The 19,107-nt window shown below is 43.1% G+C and overlaps 1 protein-coding gene across 1 annotated transcript; it reads right to left on the bottom strand.

Moving 5' to 3' along the window:
* Positions 1 to 6,813: 6,813 nt before the first annotated feature.
* Positions 6,814 to 18,123, bottom strand: LOC115081059 (vomeronasal type-2 receptor 26-like). Its single transcript, XM_029585573.1, has 5 exons — positions 17,869 to 18,123; positions 16,751 to 17,575; positions 10,103 to 10,234; positions 8,781 to 8,904; positions 6,814 to 7,744 (listed from the first exon to the last, which is right to left on the bottom strand). The coding sequence occupies exons 1-5, from the start codon at positions 18,121 to 18,123 to the stop codon at positions 6,834 to 6,836; spliced, it is 2,247 nt and encodes a 748-aa protein (XP_029441433.1). The 3' UTR covers positions 6,814 to 6,833.
* Positions 18,124 to 19,107: the final 984 nt, after the last annotated feature.

Here is a 19,107-nt window from a genome sequence, read left to right as displayed (position 1 = left end):
TGTGTTCAGGCTCCACGGCCTTCCATAGGACATTGTTTCTGACAGAGGTTCACAATTTGTGGCTCGCTACTGGAGAGCTCTCTGCAAGTGTTTTCAAGTGAAGCTTAGCTTTTCTACGGCATTCCATCCACAAAGCAATGGACAGACTGAAAGAATGAACCGGACCCTTAAAGCCTATCTAAGGGCCTTCATTAATGAGAGACAGGATAACTGGGCCGAGCTTCTACCCTGGGCTGAATTTGCCTATAACAACCAGGTTCATGCTGCCACGGGCAAATCTCCATTCCATCTCGTATATGGAAAACCTCTACGACCACCACTTCCACTAGAGGCTCCCAGTGCTTCACCTGCTGCTCAAGTTACAGCCCAGCAACTCCAGACCTTGTGGCACGCAACACGAAAACAGATCCTACAAGCCACTGCCAGGGCCAAATGGTCGGCCGACCGCCATCGTCGACCTGCACCTACATTCCAGCCAGGAGACAAAGTCTGGCTCAGCACCCGAAACTTGCACCTTCACCTACCTTAACGGCGATTCGCAGTGGCTGAGCGAATAGGACTGGTAACTTACCGACTTCGGTTACCCTCTTCGTTTAAGGTACACAACGTCTTCCATGCCTCCTTACTCAAACCAGTGGTTCTTTCCCGGTATCATCCTGCACCTCCGGATCCTGTTACCACCACCATCGATGAGGACCCAACGTACCAGGTACGGGACGTCCTGGACATTCGATTTCATAATCGCCGATGGGAGTACTTGCTGGCATGGGAAAGATGTGGTGACGAGGATAACACCTGGGAGCCCAGCCGGAATATCTTGGATAAGGATCTCCTGTGTCAGTTTCACCAAGCTCATCCTGAAAAACCCGGTCCTCTCAAGAGGGGCCGTAAAGGGGGGGGGGGTACTGTTGCGGTCTCCACCACTTTCCCCTTACTGGCTGTAATCAGGGCTCACCTCTGAGGCCGGGAACGCCGCCTCCGCTGCTCTGCTGAGTATTCGGGGCGTCCGCCATTGCTGGGCCGTCTCGCTGCCACCCCGCGTGCACGCAGGGACGCGCGTTATGGACGTACGCTCACCGGAAGCCTGACCCTGCCTGAGCTGGCCACGCCACGCCCCAAGCCCGATATAACCAGCCTTCTTCAGTCCTCTCATTGCCTTGCAACGAGGGTCGCTACAGTGTGTAGTTCTTAGTTGCACTTCCGTTGTACTGCTTCAGCCACCGACCTCTGCTCGTTCCTGACTCTGCTTCTGCCTGCCGCCAGCCACCGACCTCTGCTCGTTCCTGACTCTGCTTCTGCCTGCCGCCAGCCACCGACCTCTGCTCGTTCCTGACTCTGCTTCTGCCTGCCGCCAGCCTCTGACCTCTGCTCATTCCTGACTCTGCGGTTGCCTGCTGCCTGCCTCAGTCCACGGCTTCTCTGCCGCAGCTGCTGCGCTCCTGTCCTCTGGACAGTGTCCTACGCAGGTCTGGGCTGGAACTACTGCCAGACTATCTTGGGCCTTGATACCTTCTACTTCCTGCCAGGCTCAGGCCTACTCGCTGCTGGCTCCCATATTGCACCCTGCAAGTTCCATTCAAGACATTACTGACTCTGACCCTGCTCCCGCTTGCTCTGTGCTCCCTGACCTATTGGCCCTTGCTGCTGGACTCTGTGCCTACTCCTTACCCGGGCCTCTCTATAGAGACTGACACTGTGCATAAGTCACAAGGGACTGGGACCCTACGGGCTCCTCCTGGGGGGTTCCGGTTCCCGGGTGAAGATCTGTGCCTGTGGCTCCGCCTCCCGAGCTACTCTACCCAGGGTGGTTCGGCTCAAGGGTCCACTCTCGAACTGCAGCTTCCCAGACTGCAACAGAAGCACATTTAAGACTAATCGGAGAAAATTCTTTTTCACTCAACGCACAATTAAGCTCTGGAATTTCTTGCCAGAGGATGTGGTTAGTGCAGTTAGTGTAGCTGTGTTCAAAAAAGGTTTGGATAAGTTCTTGTAGGAGAAGTCCATTAACGGCTATTAATCAAGTTTACTTAGGGAATAGCCACTGCTATTAATTGCATCAGTAGCATGGGATCTTCTTGGTGTTTGGGTAATTGCCAGGTTCTTGTGGCCTGGTTTTGGCCTCTGTTGGAAACAGGATGTTGGGCTTGATGGACCCTTGGTCTGACCCAGCATGGCAATTTCTTATGTTCTTATCTATTTATTTATTTATTTATCTATTTATTTATTTATTAATTTTATATACCGACATTCGATCTGAGATATCACATCGGTTTACATTCAGGTACTGTAGGTATTAGAAAGACCCTATGAGGAGAAGCAACTCTAAAGGCCTTGACATGTACATCTTTTCTTCCCTGTAAGGGTACCATTGAGATCATGGGGCCAAAGGTGGTTTGTGACCCTTCCTGTGTGCCCCATGCCCAAGAGCTGAAAAGGATGGGGGCTCATCTATGTGACCTTAGAAAAGTCACTTAATCTCCTTGTGCTTCAGTTCTATTTCATGTTTAGCCACTGAGTCCCTGTGTGACTTTGAGCAGATCACCTAAGCTCCCTGTTCCTTGGAAGAGTCATTTAATTTCCCTCTGTTACAGTTCAAATCCTGGTTTATTCATTGAGTTTCTGTGTGATAATGGGTGAGTCTATCAGCCTCCCTGTGCCTAGTTCTGACCTCTCCATGTCTGCTAGCGACTCTCTGTAAGACCTTGACCAAGTACCATTCACCAGTTATACCAATTTAAAATTTGATAATTTGATAATTAACAGTAATTTTATGGAATGCAATTAAAATATTAACTGCATATTGAAAACTTAAAAAAAATGCAAATGTAAAATGTCTTCTGATGAACCAAATTAACAATGATTATAATCACATGAAGCACTAAAGAAGTGCTTGAGTCATAGAATTAATGTGAAATGGTTTTGTATTTGCTGATAGGAGTGAGATTTGTTCTAGTATTCTCTTAGTACCAGCACAGGGGACTAGCTAGCACATGCCTACCTGTCTGCCCCTTATGCCCCCAAATGAGACTTGCTGACGCATGCCTACCTGCCTAACCTCATGCCAACATAAGGTCCTGCAAGTTGCTGCCACATGCCTACTTGCTATGCCCCTTGTACCACCACTCTATCTGCCTGCCATGCCCCTTATAACACCTACAGAGCTCTTAGTGCAACTGCGAACCTACCTGCTATGTCTGCCTAATATGTACGAGCATGGAAGTTTTGGAGCCTCCATGTATTCGCTTTTCCCCAGAAAAAGAAGTGAAAACTTTAGAAACAAATCATTCTCCTCCCTCCACTTATTTCATCTGACTTTGTTTCATTCAAACTCTGCAATGATCCCAGCCTGTTATGTTTTTACCCTGTTTGCTAATTGATTAGACTGGGGTGGTTTGCTCCTAAAAGCCTTGCCTTAAAGAAGAAATACAAGCAGAAGAGAAACCAGAGGAGAGAAATCATTTACATCTACTGAGGGTGTTAAAAGTATCCGTCAGTGAGAACTCATGCAAAACCAGAAAATCCGGGAATGGACCAGATACAGAACATAGGAAGCATATTCTAAAAACACACCCCTTGCAACTGACTACAAAATCTATCTATATTCATTTGCAAAAGTGTTACCATGTTCCTAATTTTATTTTGGAAAGTCCATTTTACAAAAAATTCAGAATTCCGCCCAGTAACTTGGGGACCTTTGTAGTTCTCTTTGCCTCTGTGCCTTGCTGTTTTACCCCAGACCTTACACCCAGACTTGTTCTTGCCACTCTGGGTGGCTGCTTTGCTCCTCTCATGTTGCTTTGGAGTCTGGAAGCCACTCCTTGTGCTACTTGGTCCCCTGTCTTGTTTTTTTTTTCTGCCACCCTTTCTGCTTTGTTCCCCCTCCATGCTGCCTTAGGATGCTGACGCCACTTTTGGTGCCAGGTTATCACTTGAGATGCCATCACATATTCAGGTCACTGCTGTTGGTTCCCTCTTTTGGAGCCTTGGAGTGCTTTTCCACACTAGTTTTCTTCTGGGTTTGTTATACTGGGGTGTTTTGTCCCCAAAACAAAAATTTTTAAAAAGTATAAAAAGATACTGGATTCACTGCCATGGGACTGCCCCTTTCTATAGCTCTTTCTTTTCTCCAACCTCTCCACAATCTCAGCCTGGTCCTCCTACCCTGTTTGTTTGTTGATTATACTGGTGTAGTTTGTTTATAAAAGCCATGTGTTATGGAAGAATTACAGATAGAAGAAAAACCAAAGAGGAGAGAAACAATTTACATGTACTAAATGTGTTACAGGTATCAGTCAGACAGAGATAATTCATTAAAAACCAGAAAATCAGGAAATGGAACAGCCAGCATTCAGATACTGTTGCAGTCTGGGAAGCTGCAGACCAGGTGTGAACCCTTGGACCGACTACCCCAAGATAGGGCAGGTCGGGAGGCGGAGCCACAGGCAGAGGTCTTCACCCGGGAACCAGGAACCCCCCAGGAGGAGCCCGTAGGGTCCTAGAACCTTGGGACTTAGGAGCACAGTGTAAGTCTCTATAGTAGAAGAAGGCCTGGGCAGAGAGTATGGTAAGGTAGTCCGGTAGACTGTGGGCTAGTTGGGTCCAGCGGTGCTGGAGTAGATGGTGAGCAGATACAGAGTCTCTAGCGTGCTGTGCACTGAAGCAAGCTGTGAGCAGGAACAGAGTCTGTAGCGTGCTGTGAGCTGAAGCAAGCTGTGAGCAGGAACGGAGTCTGTAGCGTGCTGAGAGCGGACGCAATCTGTGAGCAGGAACGGAGTCTGTAGCGTGCTGAGAACTGGAACAGACTGTGAGCAGGAACGGAGTCTGTAGCGTGCTGAGAACTGGAACAGACTGTGAGCAGGAACGGAGTCTGTAGCGTGCTGAGAGCTGAAGCAAGCTGTGAGCAGGAATGGAGACGAACCCAAGTCAGGCTGGCAGCAGGCTGGAGCGGAATCAGGCACGAGCAAGGTCGGTGGCCGGCGGCGAGCAGAAGCGGAGTCAGGAACAGGCTGAAGTCAATGGCAGGCAGCATGCAGAAGCGGAGTCAGGAACAGGCTGAAGTCAGACAGGAACGTGGAACCAGCGAAGCGCAACTTAGAACTACTATCCAGTAGCGACCCTCGTTGCAAGGCAATGAGATGGTAACCGAACGCCGGTTAAATCGGGCTTGGGGCGTGGTGTCGTTAACCCGGGCGGGGCCAGACTTCCGGCAGCAGTGCGTCCATAGTGCGCGTCCTCACTCGCGCGCGTGGCGGCAGGGAGATGAGCCGGTAATGGCGGACGCCCTGAAGGGTCGGCAGAGCCGCGGGAGCGGCGTTTCCACCACTGTAGGTAAGCGCAGTGCAGAGCGGGTAGAGGGGAAGCGGTGGAGACCGCAACAGATACAGAATATGGAATACGTTTCTAACAAAAATCCTTCCCTACTTACTATAAAACATAACCACACTCATTAGAGTAACCTGGCAGAGAGAATCATTGCAAATGCAAAAAATCAGGAAATAGAAAAGCCAAAGGTGAGCTATACAATATAGAAAACATTTTCTAAAAGCAGAACCCTAGAAACTTACTAAAAGCTATCTACAGTCATTTGCAAAACAATTTCCATGTTCAGAATGTGATATTTTTATTTGGAAAACTCATTTTACAAGAAAATCAAAATTCCACCCTGCAATTTGGGGCTTGTTAAGAACATAAGAACATAAGAAAATGCCATACTGGGTCAGACCAAGGGTCCATCATGCCCAGCATCCTGTTTCCAACAGTGGTCAATCCAGGCCATAAGAACCTGGCAAGTACCATTCTGCCATTCTGCCTTGTTTCTGTGTCCAGACCTTACACCTTGGCGTTCTCTTTGTCACTGTGCCTTGATGTCATACCACAGACCTTATAACTTGAACCCTGAAGGTAACCACGCTATCATACTTAGGCACACACCATTTCTACCAGGGGAGTCTGCTCACAATTCCAGGTCTTAACTGTAACTGAATGAATCCATCAGTGGAATCCCCTACCCTGTGTATCTAAGTAAACCTAAAATCTAAAACTTTAAAAATCAAATTTGTCTCTCAGCTGTCAATATGCTGTAAAATTCCCAAAGTGCCTGCATTATTTTAGGTGTGGAAAGAGGGAGAACAAAGTATTCCTGTATTAAAGGGAAAGGAAAATCCCTTACTTACCAATCAGGGAAAAGCACGTGGACCCCCTCTGCAGCCTCTTCACATGGGGCACCAGAACCTTTATGGGCATTTCTCACTGTTGTAATAAGTACTGAAAAATGACAGTCAGTAAAGAGATTTCTTTTTTATTAGTAAGTTGTTATGGAGCAATGCAGTGTAAAGCAAATGCAGAGGTCATAATTTCTGAAGCTGTGCATTGGGTTATATACATCACCTCCTCCAAATCTGAAAACCAGTGGGTTAGTTTGTTTATATAATGTTTTTCAAAAGGTTACTACTCTTTTCTTATCTCATATATGCTAAAAATTCTTCATCCTTGTAAGTCATATGATACCTTTTAGGTTGAATCCAAAAGGCAGAAACAAAACTTCCTGCTGACCTTTAACATACTTTAGCATTTTTGCTAACCTTTTGGCATACTTTTGAATTCCAATAACCTTGACTATTTCCAAGATGATTCTCATAGGGAAAAGTAGCCTATGCTGTGGTTACATGAATTTAGGTTCCATATTAAGAGTTATCACTGCTGAGGTTACTTCTTACAGTACTAGTTGCAATGGGTTCTGTGATCCTATGCATAATCCACCTAGAGGTGAAAAGTTCTGTAGCCCTTGTGTCAGTGCAATTTGCCTTTCTGTTTCTGGATGTTTTACTTAGATTTTATTTATGTGTGGTATTTTTTCCTGTTAAGTATTCCTTCGTGTTCATCTCTGGCTGCAGGAGAATAATATAACACTTTGGAAGAAAGATTAGGAAGAGTAACCCTGCACCTGAGGACAAGATGGTGAAGATCTCCACTGCAACCATATACTTTCCTTGTGTGCTAAGGTATGCGGGAATGAAAGACAGCCATACGCTCACAAAAACCAACATGCTAAAGGTTATAAACTTTGCCTCATTGAAGCTGTCAGGTAGTCTCCTAGCCAGGAAGGCTACAATGAAGCTAATGATGGCCAGGAAGCCCATATATCCCAGCATACAGTAGAAGAGTATGGTCAACCCTTCATTGCACTCAATGATTATCTTCCCACTTTCTGTTCTGGTGTTGTTCTCAGGAAAGGAAGGGTGGCTAGCAATCCAAATTGTGCAGATAAGCAGTTGGATGAAGGAGCAGAAAATAAGGATAAGGTTAGGAATCTTTGGTCCAACCCATTTTCTGAGCTGATTGTGAGGGTTGACAGCCTTGAAGGCAATGATCACTGTAACTGTTTTTGCCAATATGCAAGACACACTGACAGTAAAAATGAATCCAAAGGCTGGCTGGCGGATCATGCAAGTGAGCTTTGTGGGAAATCCAACAAATGTTAAAGAGCAGAGGAAACAGAGTGTGAGGTTGCCAAGGAGAAGGTAGCTGAGGCCCCGGTTATTGGCTCTGACAATTGGTGTGTCCTGGAACAGGTAGAAAATGATGAGGCTAAGGATGGAGGTCAAAGACAAGATGACAGCAATAGTAGCCAAGGCTGCACCCAAGGGTTCCTGGTAGGACAGGAATTCGATGACTTTTGGAAGGCACTTATCCCTACTCTCATTGGGCCATTGATCTTCTGGGCACTTCCAACACTCTGTTGTATCTGTAAGAGAGGAAATACCTCAGTTGCAAGCCCATGCTATGGATACAATCTGTCTATGTTATAACATTGAAAAGCTATTAGGGAGTAATTATCAAAGGCACTTATAAAATCTAGTTTTATGAATATAAGAGACTCTATGAAAAGAGCACTGAGTGGTATGCACAGAAAAGCATGGAACACCATTTAAATGCATTCTGTATAAGTATTCTATGGGTGGATTTGAGGCGGAATCAATATTTGCATGAAAACTTTAGATTTTTGAAAGTATGCATGGAAATCCATGTGCAAAAAGTTCCCCTTGCTCTCGGGTAGATATAAATTTACATCTATACCACATGACTTCAATGCCATAAAACTGGAAACATTACCTAGTGACTCAGGGGTTCTTTCACTATTCAAATCAACATTATTAAGATGTATTTTATTAAAAGAATATAAAAATTATCCTGAAATACTCATGTATATGAAATATCAAGATCTCAAGGGTCCTTCAATCACATCAGTGCATTTTTTATGTTGGTCCAACAAAAGTATCCCAGCCTGTAATGATGCCCTTATATGCAATAATAGATCATAGAAGTTGAGTTGTAGGAGCCTGAGTTAGTTAAAAAAAAGAAAATTGAGATTAGAATGCCCAGTATTGCCTCTTTCAACATTTCTGTAGCTGGCTGTCCTGACTGTAGGAACCTCTCATGGATAAGGCTGTTCAGAAAAAGAGAGACTCGTGAGATTTGATGGGCAATTAGGATCACCAACAAGATTCATGCCATTGGAGACAGGCTAACACATCTGTTCTTGCCCCATTGTAACTATGGACCTTCCATTTCTATTCCTTTCTTGCAGAAATTGGAATTGCAATTCCTAGCATGCAGAAGGTGCAAAATGAGGACTGGCTCATGGGCAAACAGCAATTATGGAACCCAAATAAATCAGCCAAACTCAATAATGACGTATAGTGTATCAAAGCTTTTTTACATCAAAGCCTTGGCATGTTAGAGTCTCACATTATCTCACAGAAGGTCAAAAAGTGGCTCACCTGTTTCATTGGCTATTTCTCCAGTTGAGCAAGGGACACAGTCAAAACAGCAGGTCGAATATCCCATTCTGGAAGATTTCCTGTATCCAACAAAGCAGCTCTCACTACAATCTGAGCGAGGTGTCTGTGAATTATAAGGGGATTAGAACATTATCATGGTCATTATCTGCTGTCAAGGCCAAATTTTGAGGTGTGCATCCTATACTGTTGCACAGGGTGCTATCCACTAGGGGCACTATGGCACCTTGCTAATACAGCTGCAATAGAGCTGACACTCTCTTTCCTGATTCTACCCACAGGGCAGAGGATTTCCTGAAGCCCTGGGTCAGAGCAATTACTGGCACGTTGGGCCTAAGAGCAGATAGAATTGACTTTCTCATGTACAACCCTCAGGGAAGAAGAACAGTTTGCTTCTCTTGTCATTTCTGCTTCCTCTCCCTTAGAAGCCTATGTTGCAGGGCTGAAAATAAATTGTTTTGATCCCCACTTATCATGTGTCCAAATACACAGCTTTGGTGCTCCTGGCTTTCTCCTCTTGGCAGCAGCTCCTCTTTTCTATGCAGTTTGGTTGAAACAGCACTTCTGCACAGAAGAAAGAGCAACTGATGACAAGAAGATAAAGTTAAAAGCACTGGCCACCAAGTCTTCTCTCTTGTCTGTTGGGCTATGAAGAAATGAGGACAGGGAGGAAGGGAAGTTAGATTAGGGAGACGGACAGAAGGTCATGGTGGCTGAAGGGTGAGTGTTATGAGGGGGAAGTATAAAGAGAAGAGAAGGGGAGAATGGAAGTGAGAGAGTTGAAATGATAAAGAGGTTTGGGGAAGGATGGAAGGTTAAGGAGAGGTATGCGTAAAGTGAAGGAGTTGGAAATGAGGGAGTAAATGAGGGGATTGGGAGGGGAAGGTTGGAAGGTGATGGGAGTCTGGTGAAAGATAAGGAAGAGAATAAGATGGAAGGTGATAAGTGGAAGGTGAAGGAACAGAATATGGAAGATGAAGGGGTTGGAAAAGTGAGGGAGGGGATAGAATGGGAACTTGTAAACTCACTTTTATCCTCATCTACTAAAGATTGCAGAGAACCAAACAGGAAGTCAATAAAATACTGACTTAGAAAAGAGCAGTATCCATTGGTCAAACTTCAACAGCTGACAACTGGGATATACCCTAAGAGGTAAACATCAATTAGACTTTATCTACCATGATCAACATATTAGTATGTTGTTTCTCACCTGGTTGTTTTGGTTCCATAAGATAGCAGTGATGTTCAGAATGATTTCATCCCTTGGAGACTTCCTATAATCATATTTACCCCACTTTTATTACTTGGCTGCTATCATCTGGGTATATCTGGATATTCAAGATGTCAAAGACAGCAGGAACATCTCCATTCAGGTCAAAGTAGACTTCCTCTTTGGATTCTGTTGTGAAACGCACATCCCATAGATATTGGAGTACCTACAGAATTCAGTAATGAAAGAAAAACATTATGCTAAATAGGTAGATAATTTTGGCAAATGTATTCTACCTTTATGGATTTCCCTATGGACAATCACATTATTTTCCCTCTGTTATGCCTCCAGCTCCCCAGACATCCAGTTATGGTTGCCACCTCACCCAAATCAACCCGAACAGATTAATCCAGTCCTGGTTATGTCACATTGCATGACTAAAATTGTAAATCTGATCTCTCTTCATGCAATTAAGCTAAACTGGGACTGATTCAGCCTGCTCAGACTGACCTGCGAGAGTTGGTACTCCTATTTCCATCGCCTTCTTCTACTTTCACTTTATGATGGCCTGCAACCATTCTAGTGAGTTATCCCACCCACCTGCCTCCTGCAGCCAATCTGTTGAACCTTAGTTCTGCAGAGTGTGTGAGAGGGAGTAGATGGAGGAAGGCAGAACAGAGACATAATTTGCTATCCTTACCAGTATTATTCTACTTCTTCCTCTTATCTGTGCCTGTGGCCAATCAGCAGAGTCTGCAGTCTTGTGGCCTGCCTTGATTGGCTGGGGAGGGATGGAACTTGTTTCTCAAATGTGATCTCAGTGCCTCTTGTCTCCAGGTATAGGGAGAGAAGGGAGGGGAATGTTGTGGCCTTTGTGCTAAGAGGATGGGGGAATGTTTGCAGTGGGATGGATACTAGTGAAGGGGGGAAGGAGGTAAATGGAGAAGAGGAGAAAGGCAGGCAGATGCTGATGAAGGAGAGTGGAAAAGACAAGGACAGATGATGGGGAAGGGGGTATGAGATGGGTTGACTTGCTGAGGAACAGAAAGTAAGGCAGGGGTTAGATTTTTTTTGGAATGTGAGGTAATGAGGTTAGTGTAGATTCTGGGGAAGCCAAAAAAGGAATGGGCAGATGGGTTAGAAAGCAAGAGAACTAGAGAGTTATTTGAGACAAATTGTATGTAATGTGGAGGTATGAGAAATAATGTGAAGATGGAGAAGATGGATGTGAAGATGGAGAAAGAGGAAAATGAGATGGAAGAAATAGGAGACAAAGAAAAGGAATGGAAGTGTATGATAGAGAAAACTGGAGTGGATGTGTAGGCGAGGGAGCTGAAAGATATAAGAAATGCTAAGGAGGAGTGAGACAAGAAGAGATGAAAAAGAGCGTGGAAAGGGTAAGAGAATATGAGAGAAGAGATGAGAAAGACAGAGCTTGGTTCCCCAGTGGCTGCAGCACATCACAGCACTATGGTAGAATGAGGAATAGGAGGATAGAGGGAGTAGAAGCAATGCACAATGGGGACCCTCCCCATACATTTCATGTAAAGGAAGTTATAGAACTAAGCTCCAAGTGGGGGTAGATTCTGGAATAAAGGCAGGAGGTGGATACCTGAAATGCCCTCCCGGAGTTGGTGGTGATGAGAAGAACAGAGACAAACTTCCAAAAATCATGAGATAAATTCCCAGGATCCCTGGTGGCAAGAGATAGTAATGAAGCACCGGGCAACCTGCACTGAGCAACTTCTGCTGCTCAAGGCAATGGTGATATGGCTGCATTGTGCTTCCTCAGTAGCGTGGAAAAACCTGCAAAGAGGCAGTTGCAACAGTAAAGAGGACACAATGGCATTGGGAGTTGGGCTCCATGTGGGAATTTTATCGACTTTGGGTAGATGCACATATTATGGCTGCTAGGCAGATTGAATGGGCCATGTTGGTTTTATCTGCTGTCATTTACTATATCACTGTGTTACATTTGCAAAGTTTAATGTGCAGCAATAGAGTCGCATTCTGTGGTAAAAAAATGACAGAGAACATGGGGGAGGAACATAACAGGTCAGAGTCCCATCTCCTGCTGCTCATCACCCTTTATTCATAAATTCCTGGGAATGTTTCACTTATTTTAAATCCTCTTCCAGCACAATTAGCCCAGACATAAAAGCTGAAGTCCTCAGCCAGGGGGGTTGAACCGGGGCTCCTTCTAGAAGCAAACAATCATGTGCTTCAAGTCTGGCCATTAGGTGTCACCATTGTACAATGACTGACTCTCTTCTAGGAATGTGAATCGGGTGCCGGAATTGGTTCCGGTTTTGGTATCGGTATCGGTATTGTGGACCTACAGGAAATTCCATTTCCCACGGTCTGGATGGTTTTGTTTTTCAGCTGTCCCGAGCTGAAAAAAAAACAAACTACCCCAACCCTTTAAATCTAATTATTTACAATCTCCCACCCTCCCAACCACCAAAAAACTTTCCTAAAGTACCTGGTGAACCAGCAGGGGTCCCGGGAGTGATCTCCCATTCTCGGGCCATCGGCTGCCAGTAATCAAAATGGCGCTGGTGGCCCTTTGCCCTTACCATGTGACAGGGGCTATCGGTGCCATTGGCTGGCCCCTGTCACATGGTAGGAGCAATGGACAGCCAGCTCCATCTTAAAAAATGGTGCGGGCCATCCATTGCAAAATGCAGCCACCGAGCCTCCATACCAGCCCATGATCGACAATTTTAATGCATTATCTCATGATGGTGCAATGTTGCCTTCGAACATCTCATTTCATGAGATGAGCTAAATCTGCTAAAGAGTTTTTTCCATTTTATAATTATGGGAGAAAATGTTTAGTGCATCTGGTATCATGTATTATAGGACTGGAAGAACTTTAATTAATTAACATTAATTAACATTAAGGAGAGACCATATAACTGAAACCCTAGCGGAATTACATTGGTTGCCCATTGAACAAAGAATAAAATACAAAGCCTTATGTATCATACATAAACTAATACATGATGAAAAAGCTGACTGGTTAAACACAGCACTAAGAGTACACGTCCCACACAGAAACCTTTGTTCAGCAAATAAAGCACCCTTAATCATTCCTTCAGTAAAAACAGCAAAACTAACACAGGTGAGAGAGAGGGCCCTATCCTTAGCAGGCCCCAGCCTCTGGAACGCAATGCCGGTAGAGATCAGATTACAAAACGATCTCAAAACCTTTAAGAAAAGTTTAAAAACATGGCTTTTTAAACAAGCATACTATAAAGAGACCGGAGAATAGAAAAAATACGAGAATAGGCAGAAGAGCATCAACACACTGCACCACTCTCAGATTGTGCAACGCTATATCACCACAAACATAGTTGTAAAATACAGAGAATAAGAATTTTACCAGTGATTAGTACCATAAAGGCACACCTGGGCATGACCTACTTCACTTTTCAATTGACTACTAGTTCTTTTGATATATTGTAACCGAACCTCTTGCGGCACCTGTTAGAATGTACTATAGTACGCACTCAATCACCTTAATTTATGTGCCAACATGTAAACCGTTGCGATGGTATTTAACTTAGCGACAGTATAGAAAAGATTTTAAATAAAATAAAAATAAATAAACATTATTTATTATTATAATTATTGCTGAAGAGGGTGTGGCACAGTGATTTCTGTTTTAATATATACATCGGAAGAGCTATAACATGACCAGAAATTCTCTAAGTAACAGTGTGGCAAACTTTGCCCCCTGTAAACAATTTGCCCCTTCTAAAAAATGGTCTCAGCAGCTCTGAGCGCCCTCAGTATGGGTTGGGGATCTCAACCAGACCCTGCCTCTGTAGTGATGTTGGCATAATGTAAGAGTGTTAAGGAATAGCGCCACTCCCCATTGGGAGGGGACCACGAAGTCAGTAAAACCTCTGCACCCATGTGGTACAGTGGAAAGTGGAAAAGAGAATTCCAGGAGTGGGAGTTCGGCAGGGAAGCCATCCTCTCACTGAATGGTTCCAGTGGCCATTATCCCTGCACAGGAAAGATGCAAGATGAAAGAGAGAAGTCTCAGAGCTGGGGCAAGGGTATTAGGTGCCCTAGGCAAGCTTCGCAGTCTTTGGCACTGCCCTCTCTCCTGCCCCCACCAGTCCCACCTTCCACACATACAATTTAAAAATATGCATGAAAAAAGGCATTCAAGTCCAGTCTTCTGAAGTAAAAATAGCACTTACAACAACATGTAAATATTTCTTTGTTCAATTTCTCCCCCTTTCCAGATCCTAGTTAATTTTCCCTGTTTTATTGTAACTTTCTCACATCCATAATATTGTTTTCTGTATTTGAAGTTTGAATTGGGAATATTGTTTACTATGTTACTCTCTACCTTACACACATTGTTAATTGTAAACCGGGTTGATGTGATTCTAGTCATGAAACTCGGTATAACAAAATAATAAATAAATAAATAAATAAATAAATAAATAAAAACATATATTTTACATTTACGTGTGCTATTGTTGTGTTAATCAGAAAACCCTGCAAAAAAAAAAGAGACACGTGGAACCCATATATTATTAGGCTTATGGTAATACATGTTGAGTTTGGGTTTGTTACTCAGAAAGCCATGAGTAAACTGAATTACATTTATTATATAATTAATCTCCCATACGAAAGCAGCACTAACTGTCAGCACTCAAATAGCAACTTTCCTACCAATAAAGGCAACACTGCAAATATGGCACCAGGTCTTAAAACACCAATACACCTCTTATGAGGAAAACTGAACATGCTAGGCTTCTGTAGATACGTGCACAGAAATTACAAACTAGCATACTACCTCACTTTGGTCCCACACACAGAACACAGACACTTACCAAATATAGAATATATAAACCAAAAAGTATAAATAGAAATGTGCAGATAAAAACTGAACAAGAAATTGCAACCAGCCAGACTCTGTAGCAGTGTGACAATGGAAAAACAGAAACATTACCAATCATCATAGAACAATAAACAAAATCAAGAAATAGAAAACATTAATCATAATAGTAAAAGCATACTAATAAAAAGAATAAACATTTCCAAAACAACTGACAAATAGAATAACAAAGAATAATTAAAAATGCATATAAAATGTTTTCAAATGCTAATAAAATATTTCAAAACAGCAAACACATCAAATAACACCCAAAAAAGGGAGGAGGAGTAGCCTAGGGTTAGAGCAGTGGACTATGAACCAGAAGACCAGGGTTCAAGTCCAGCTGTCGCTCCTTGTGAACTTGGGCAAGTCACTTTACCCTCCATTGCCTCAGGTACAAAAACTTAGATTGTAAGCCCTCTGGGGATAGGGAAATACCTATAGTACCCAAATGTAAACCAGTGTGATATCTCAACTGAGATCAAATGTTGGTATATTAAAATAAATAAATAAAGCTAACAAGTGCAGAGAGCCTACTGGGTCTCTACTAAGACAGATGACCCATATTAACAGGGAGGGGTGTAACAGAACTAGATTTTAGATCCCCTCTATGGGAGTCTGCAGAGTATAAAACCCAGTGCCACCATTTTGTAGTGTAGATTTTTGTTTAGTCCTTTGAGAAGGAAACATGTTCCAGGTTTTGACCTTTGGGTTTCCATGGATGAAACCAGGTATGAACTCGGAGAAATGCTATTTTTTCCCCATCTTTGTAAGGATATCATTATTTGCCTGTTTTGGTTTTGGGTGAAGGAAGATTTTATCCACCCATCATTTTTTTGGTTGCATTTTGAAACTGGTTTTTATTTTATTGATCTATCTGATTTTCAAGAATCAAGGGATTCAGTATTTAATATCTAAAAAGAGTGTGAGAGTCTCTCATCCTGAAAGATCCATGTTCACTAGAAAGGCCTCTGAGGGAATGAATTTCCATTAATTCTTGGGAGGAGGAGAAGTGGACTTTAGAGATGACCAGTGGCACCCACCTGCTGTTAACCACTATGATATCATCTGGATATTGAAATAAGGAACAAGGAGTTACCCTCCAAGTACCAGTAAGGACAGTAAGGAGACTGGACAAGAAGTGCATTCTGGAACATCTGGAGAAAGGAATAGATAGAGGACTTTATGCTATCTAAATTGAGTTTAATTGTCCTATCCACTAACTTTGGGAGGAGGCTTTAAAACCACCTTTACCATTTGAAAAGATCATTAATAAAAGAACAAATTAACTCAACTGAATAAAATAACTGGAAGTATAAAATAAAAAACTTATTGGAAACTAAAAGTGCAAATGGATAGTACATGAATAAAGATTTGTAAAAGAACAATTTCTTAAACTTTCAATCATTTATCAGTAAAAGTTAAGTTGAACACCACAAGTAGCTTCCTGTGTGATTATTACTGTAGTATTCAAATGATTAGGCTCAAGGTCTCAATGGGATGGGGGCTACATCTATGCTACTTAAACACCTAGTGCTTCAGTTATTGTCTGATAGTTCCAACCTTCATATCTGCTAGTGATCCTCTGGAAGATCTTGACCAAGCACAATTTGCCAATGTTACCAATTTATAGTTTGATAATTAAATTGTAACTCTATACCTTCTCCTCTGGCCTTTGAAAGCTTTCTTGCAGTTATGAAACCAGTGATGTACTGACTGACCATCTGCTGTAGTATTATTGTCTGACCATCTGCATATAAATTTTCAAACTGCTAAAATGTAAACACCATCAGGATATTGTTTGTATTTAGTATTAAATAATCAAATTATTATTTCCACTACCTGCCATGGTTTGATATTATGAATGTTGGTGTCTATTTCAAAATTATCTTCCATGGGTTCAACTGAAATCATGTTGTGCAGTGCATGTGCATAAGCATAAACAGCCAGGTAAGCATGATATGTGGTACTTAAATCATTCAACTGAAAAATTGCTGGATCCAGTGCTTTGAGGTCCTCTTCACCTGTGCATGGAATGATGTCTTTTCCCGTTACCACATGAGTTAAGTTCTGTACCTCCCATTGACACCCAAATGCCTTTTCCCAGAAGAGCTTGGAGAACGTGCCCCATGGGTATGTGAAAGACCAAACATGGTAGAGGAAATTAGTGAAGTGGGGGATGTCATTGGTGGATCCAATAAACACCAAGCTGCCATTAAGCAGTCTCCAGGACTCCCTGGTGAACATATGAGGGTTGATGGTAAATGAAGATGAGAAGACCCAGACCTTAGCAGTGATTTCACGGAAGGAGACAAGTTCCAATATAGGCTTGAGGTGCATTTCATAGCAGAGGCACACAATCACAGTTGCTGAGGATTGAAGAATCACCTCTGCCACTTTCACTAGCCTGTCATTTGGGTAGCGATCATCAATCTTCTCCAGGAATGCCACACAACCACCATTCTCCACCATATGCTGCCGTATCTTTTGACTTTGCAGGCTGGAAAGATCTGTGTTGGAAAACAATATCCCCACCCATGTCCAGTTGAAGTGGTAGAGCAGCTTGGCAATTGCCTGGGGCAGCAGAGTGGCTGCAGGGAAGGTGCGTAGGAAAGATGGGAACTGATGCTTATCACTCAGCATGGGGTGCTGTGCTGAGATGCTGATCTGAAAAGAAAGATTTCCATCATCTCTCTCACATATATCCAAGGAGGGCATAACATATACTAATGAGCTGGGTGAGCAATAGTGAGAGTGTTTTAAGGGTTTCCATTTCATCTGAGCCTGCTTGGGTATTGCCATTTTAGATCTATGGATGTCTAGCTCCAGTTTCCTTAAGAAAAAAAAAGAACTGATGGTCCATGAATGCAATGAAGGAATAATGGACTGAGAAGACACAATGAGATCAAGTGGTAAGCCAATGACTCTTTGACTGAAACATAGTCTGAGAATTTTCATACCTGAGGGATCCTGTAAACTCCTAGTATCCTGGCCATGACCTCAGACACTGAAGAGTAGAGCTCCCCAATGATGCCTGCCAAAATCAGTTGTGTCTCACACTTGTAATTGGGGACTGTTCTGTTCCCCCCAGACAGCAGCAGGAGAGTGTCCTGGAGAGCGACTACCTCTGAAAGACAAGAGTCCATGAACCGGAAACCTAGGGTGTGGTTTGGCAGCAGATGCTGGTTCTGGTTAATTTCTTCAATTGTAAACATGATGGCCAATATGTCACGGTAATACCGAATGTGAAATCTGTTGAGAATAAACCAACCTGCTGTCATCATATTATTTTTCCATTTAGTAATTTATTATACTTTTATTTTACGTTATCCAAATAGGCTCAAAATGGTTAACAATTAAAAACAAATCAAATTATCAAACTGTGAGGAACTCTGGACAGTTCTTGCCTCCTGCCAGCAGGGGAGCTCAGTGGGCTACATTTATATGCTGTCTAGTCCTCCATTTTCTTTGGCTTTGGAAGTTTTGTTAGTGGCCTTGTTCTTCTGGCATAGCCACAGGTAAAGCCTTCCTGACATCAAGCAACTCACCTTAGCTTCGGTCCAAGCTTGGTCCTAGTTTTGGTCCTCCATGTGACTGCTCTAGTCTTGTGTTGCCCTAATTTGTGGCCTTCTCCTTTGTTTGTTACTCTCTGTTTATCCTTAGTTCTTGCCTTCTTGCTGTGTGTGTCCTATCATGTTGTTTTCTCGTTTGTGGCCTTATTCTGTGGCCTTTCACTTTAGTTGTTCATTTTGTTCCTGCTTTGTCTGCTCCAAGTCTTGTCTGTTTCTCCCTGCCTCTGTCTGTTTTAGTGGGCACCTTTCTATTTTTCGCTTTTTCATCAGTGCTGCCTTAGTAGGTGCCCTTCAATGCCAGCCCTTGGTGTGTGTCTTTTCCAGTATAAGTCCTGCCAGCGAGTAGCATCTGAGGTCTCAATCTGGGTGGGAAGTGGCCGGTAAAGGCAGAAGATCCTGCTTTTTGTTCTGCACAACCCATTCTCTCCAGCATCCACTCTGGTTCCAAAGGTTAAAACTCTGCCAGTACACCATGCCACAAACAAAATACACTTCAGAAATTTAAAATAATTGTCATACAAAAAACATATAAAACAAGAAATCATCCTCAACTGAATAAAACATCATAACAAATAAAAATAATGAAATTAAAAACATATACTATAAAAACTTCCCAAACAGTTAATC

Source organism: Rhinatrema bivittatum, chromosome 19 (genome assembly GCF_901001135.1).
Source record: "Rhinatrema bivittatum chromosome 19, aRhiBiv1.1, whole genome shotgun sequence".
Lineage (NCBI taxonomy): Eukaryota > Metazoa > Chordata > Amphibia > Gymnophiona > Rhinatrematidae > Rhinatrema > Rhinatrema bivittatum.
Note: the sequence above shows the minus strand (reverse complement) of the source record. Positions and strands in the feature narration are given on the sequence as shown.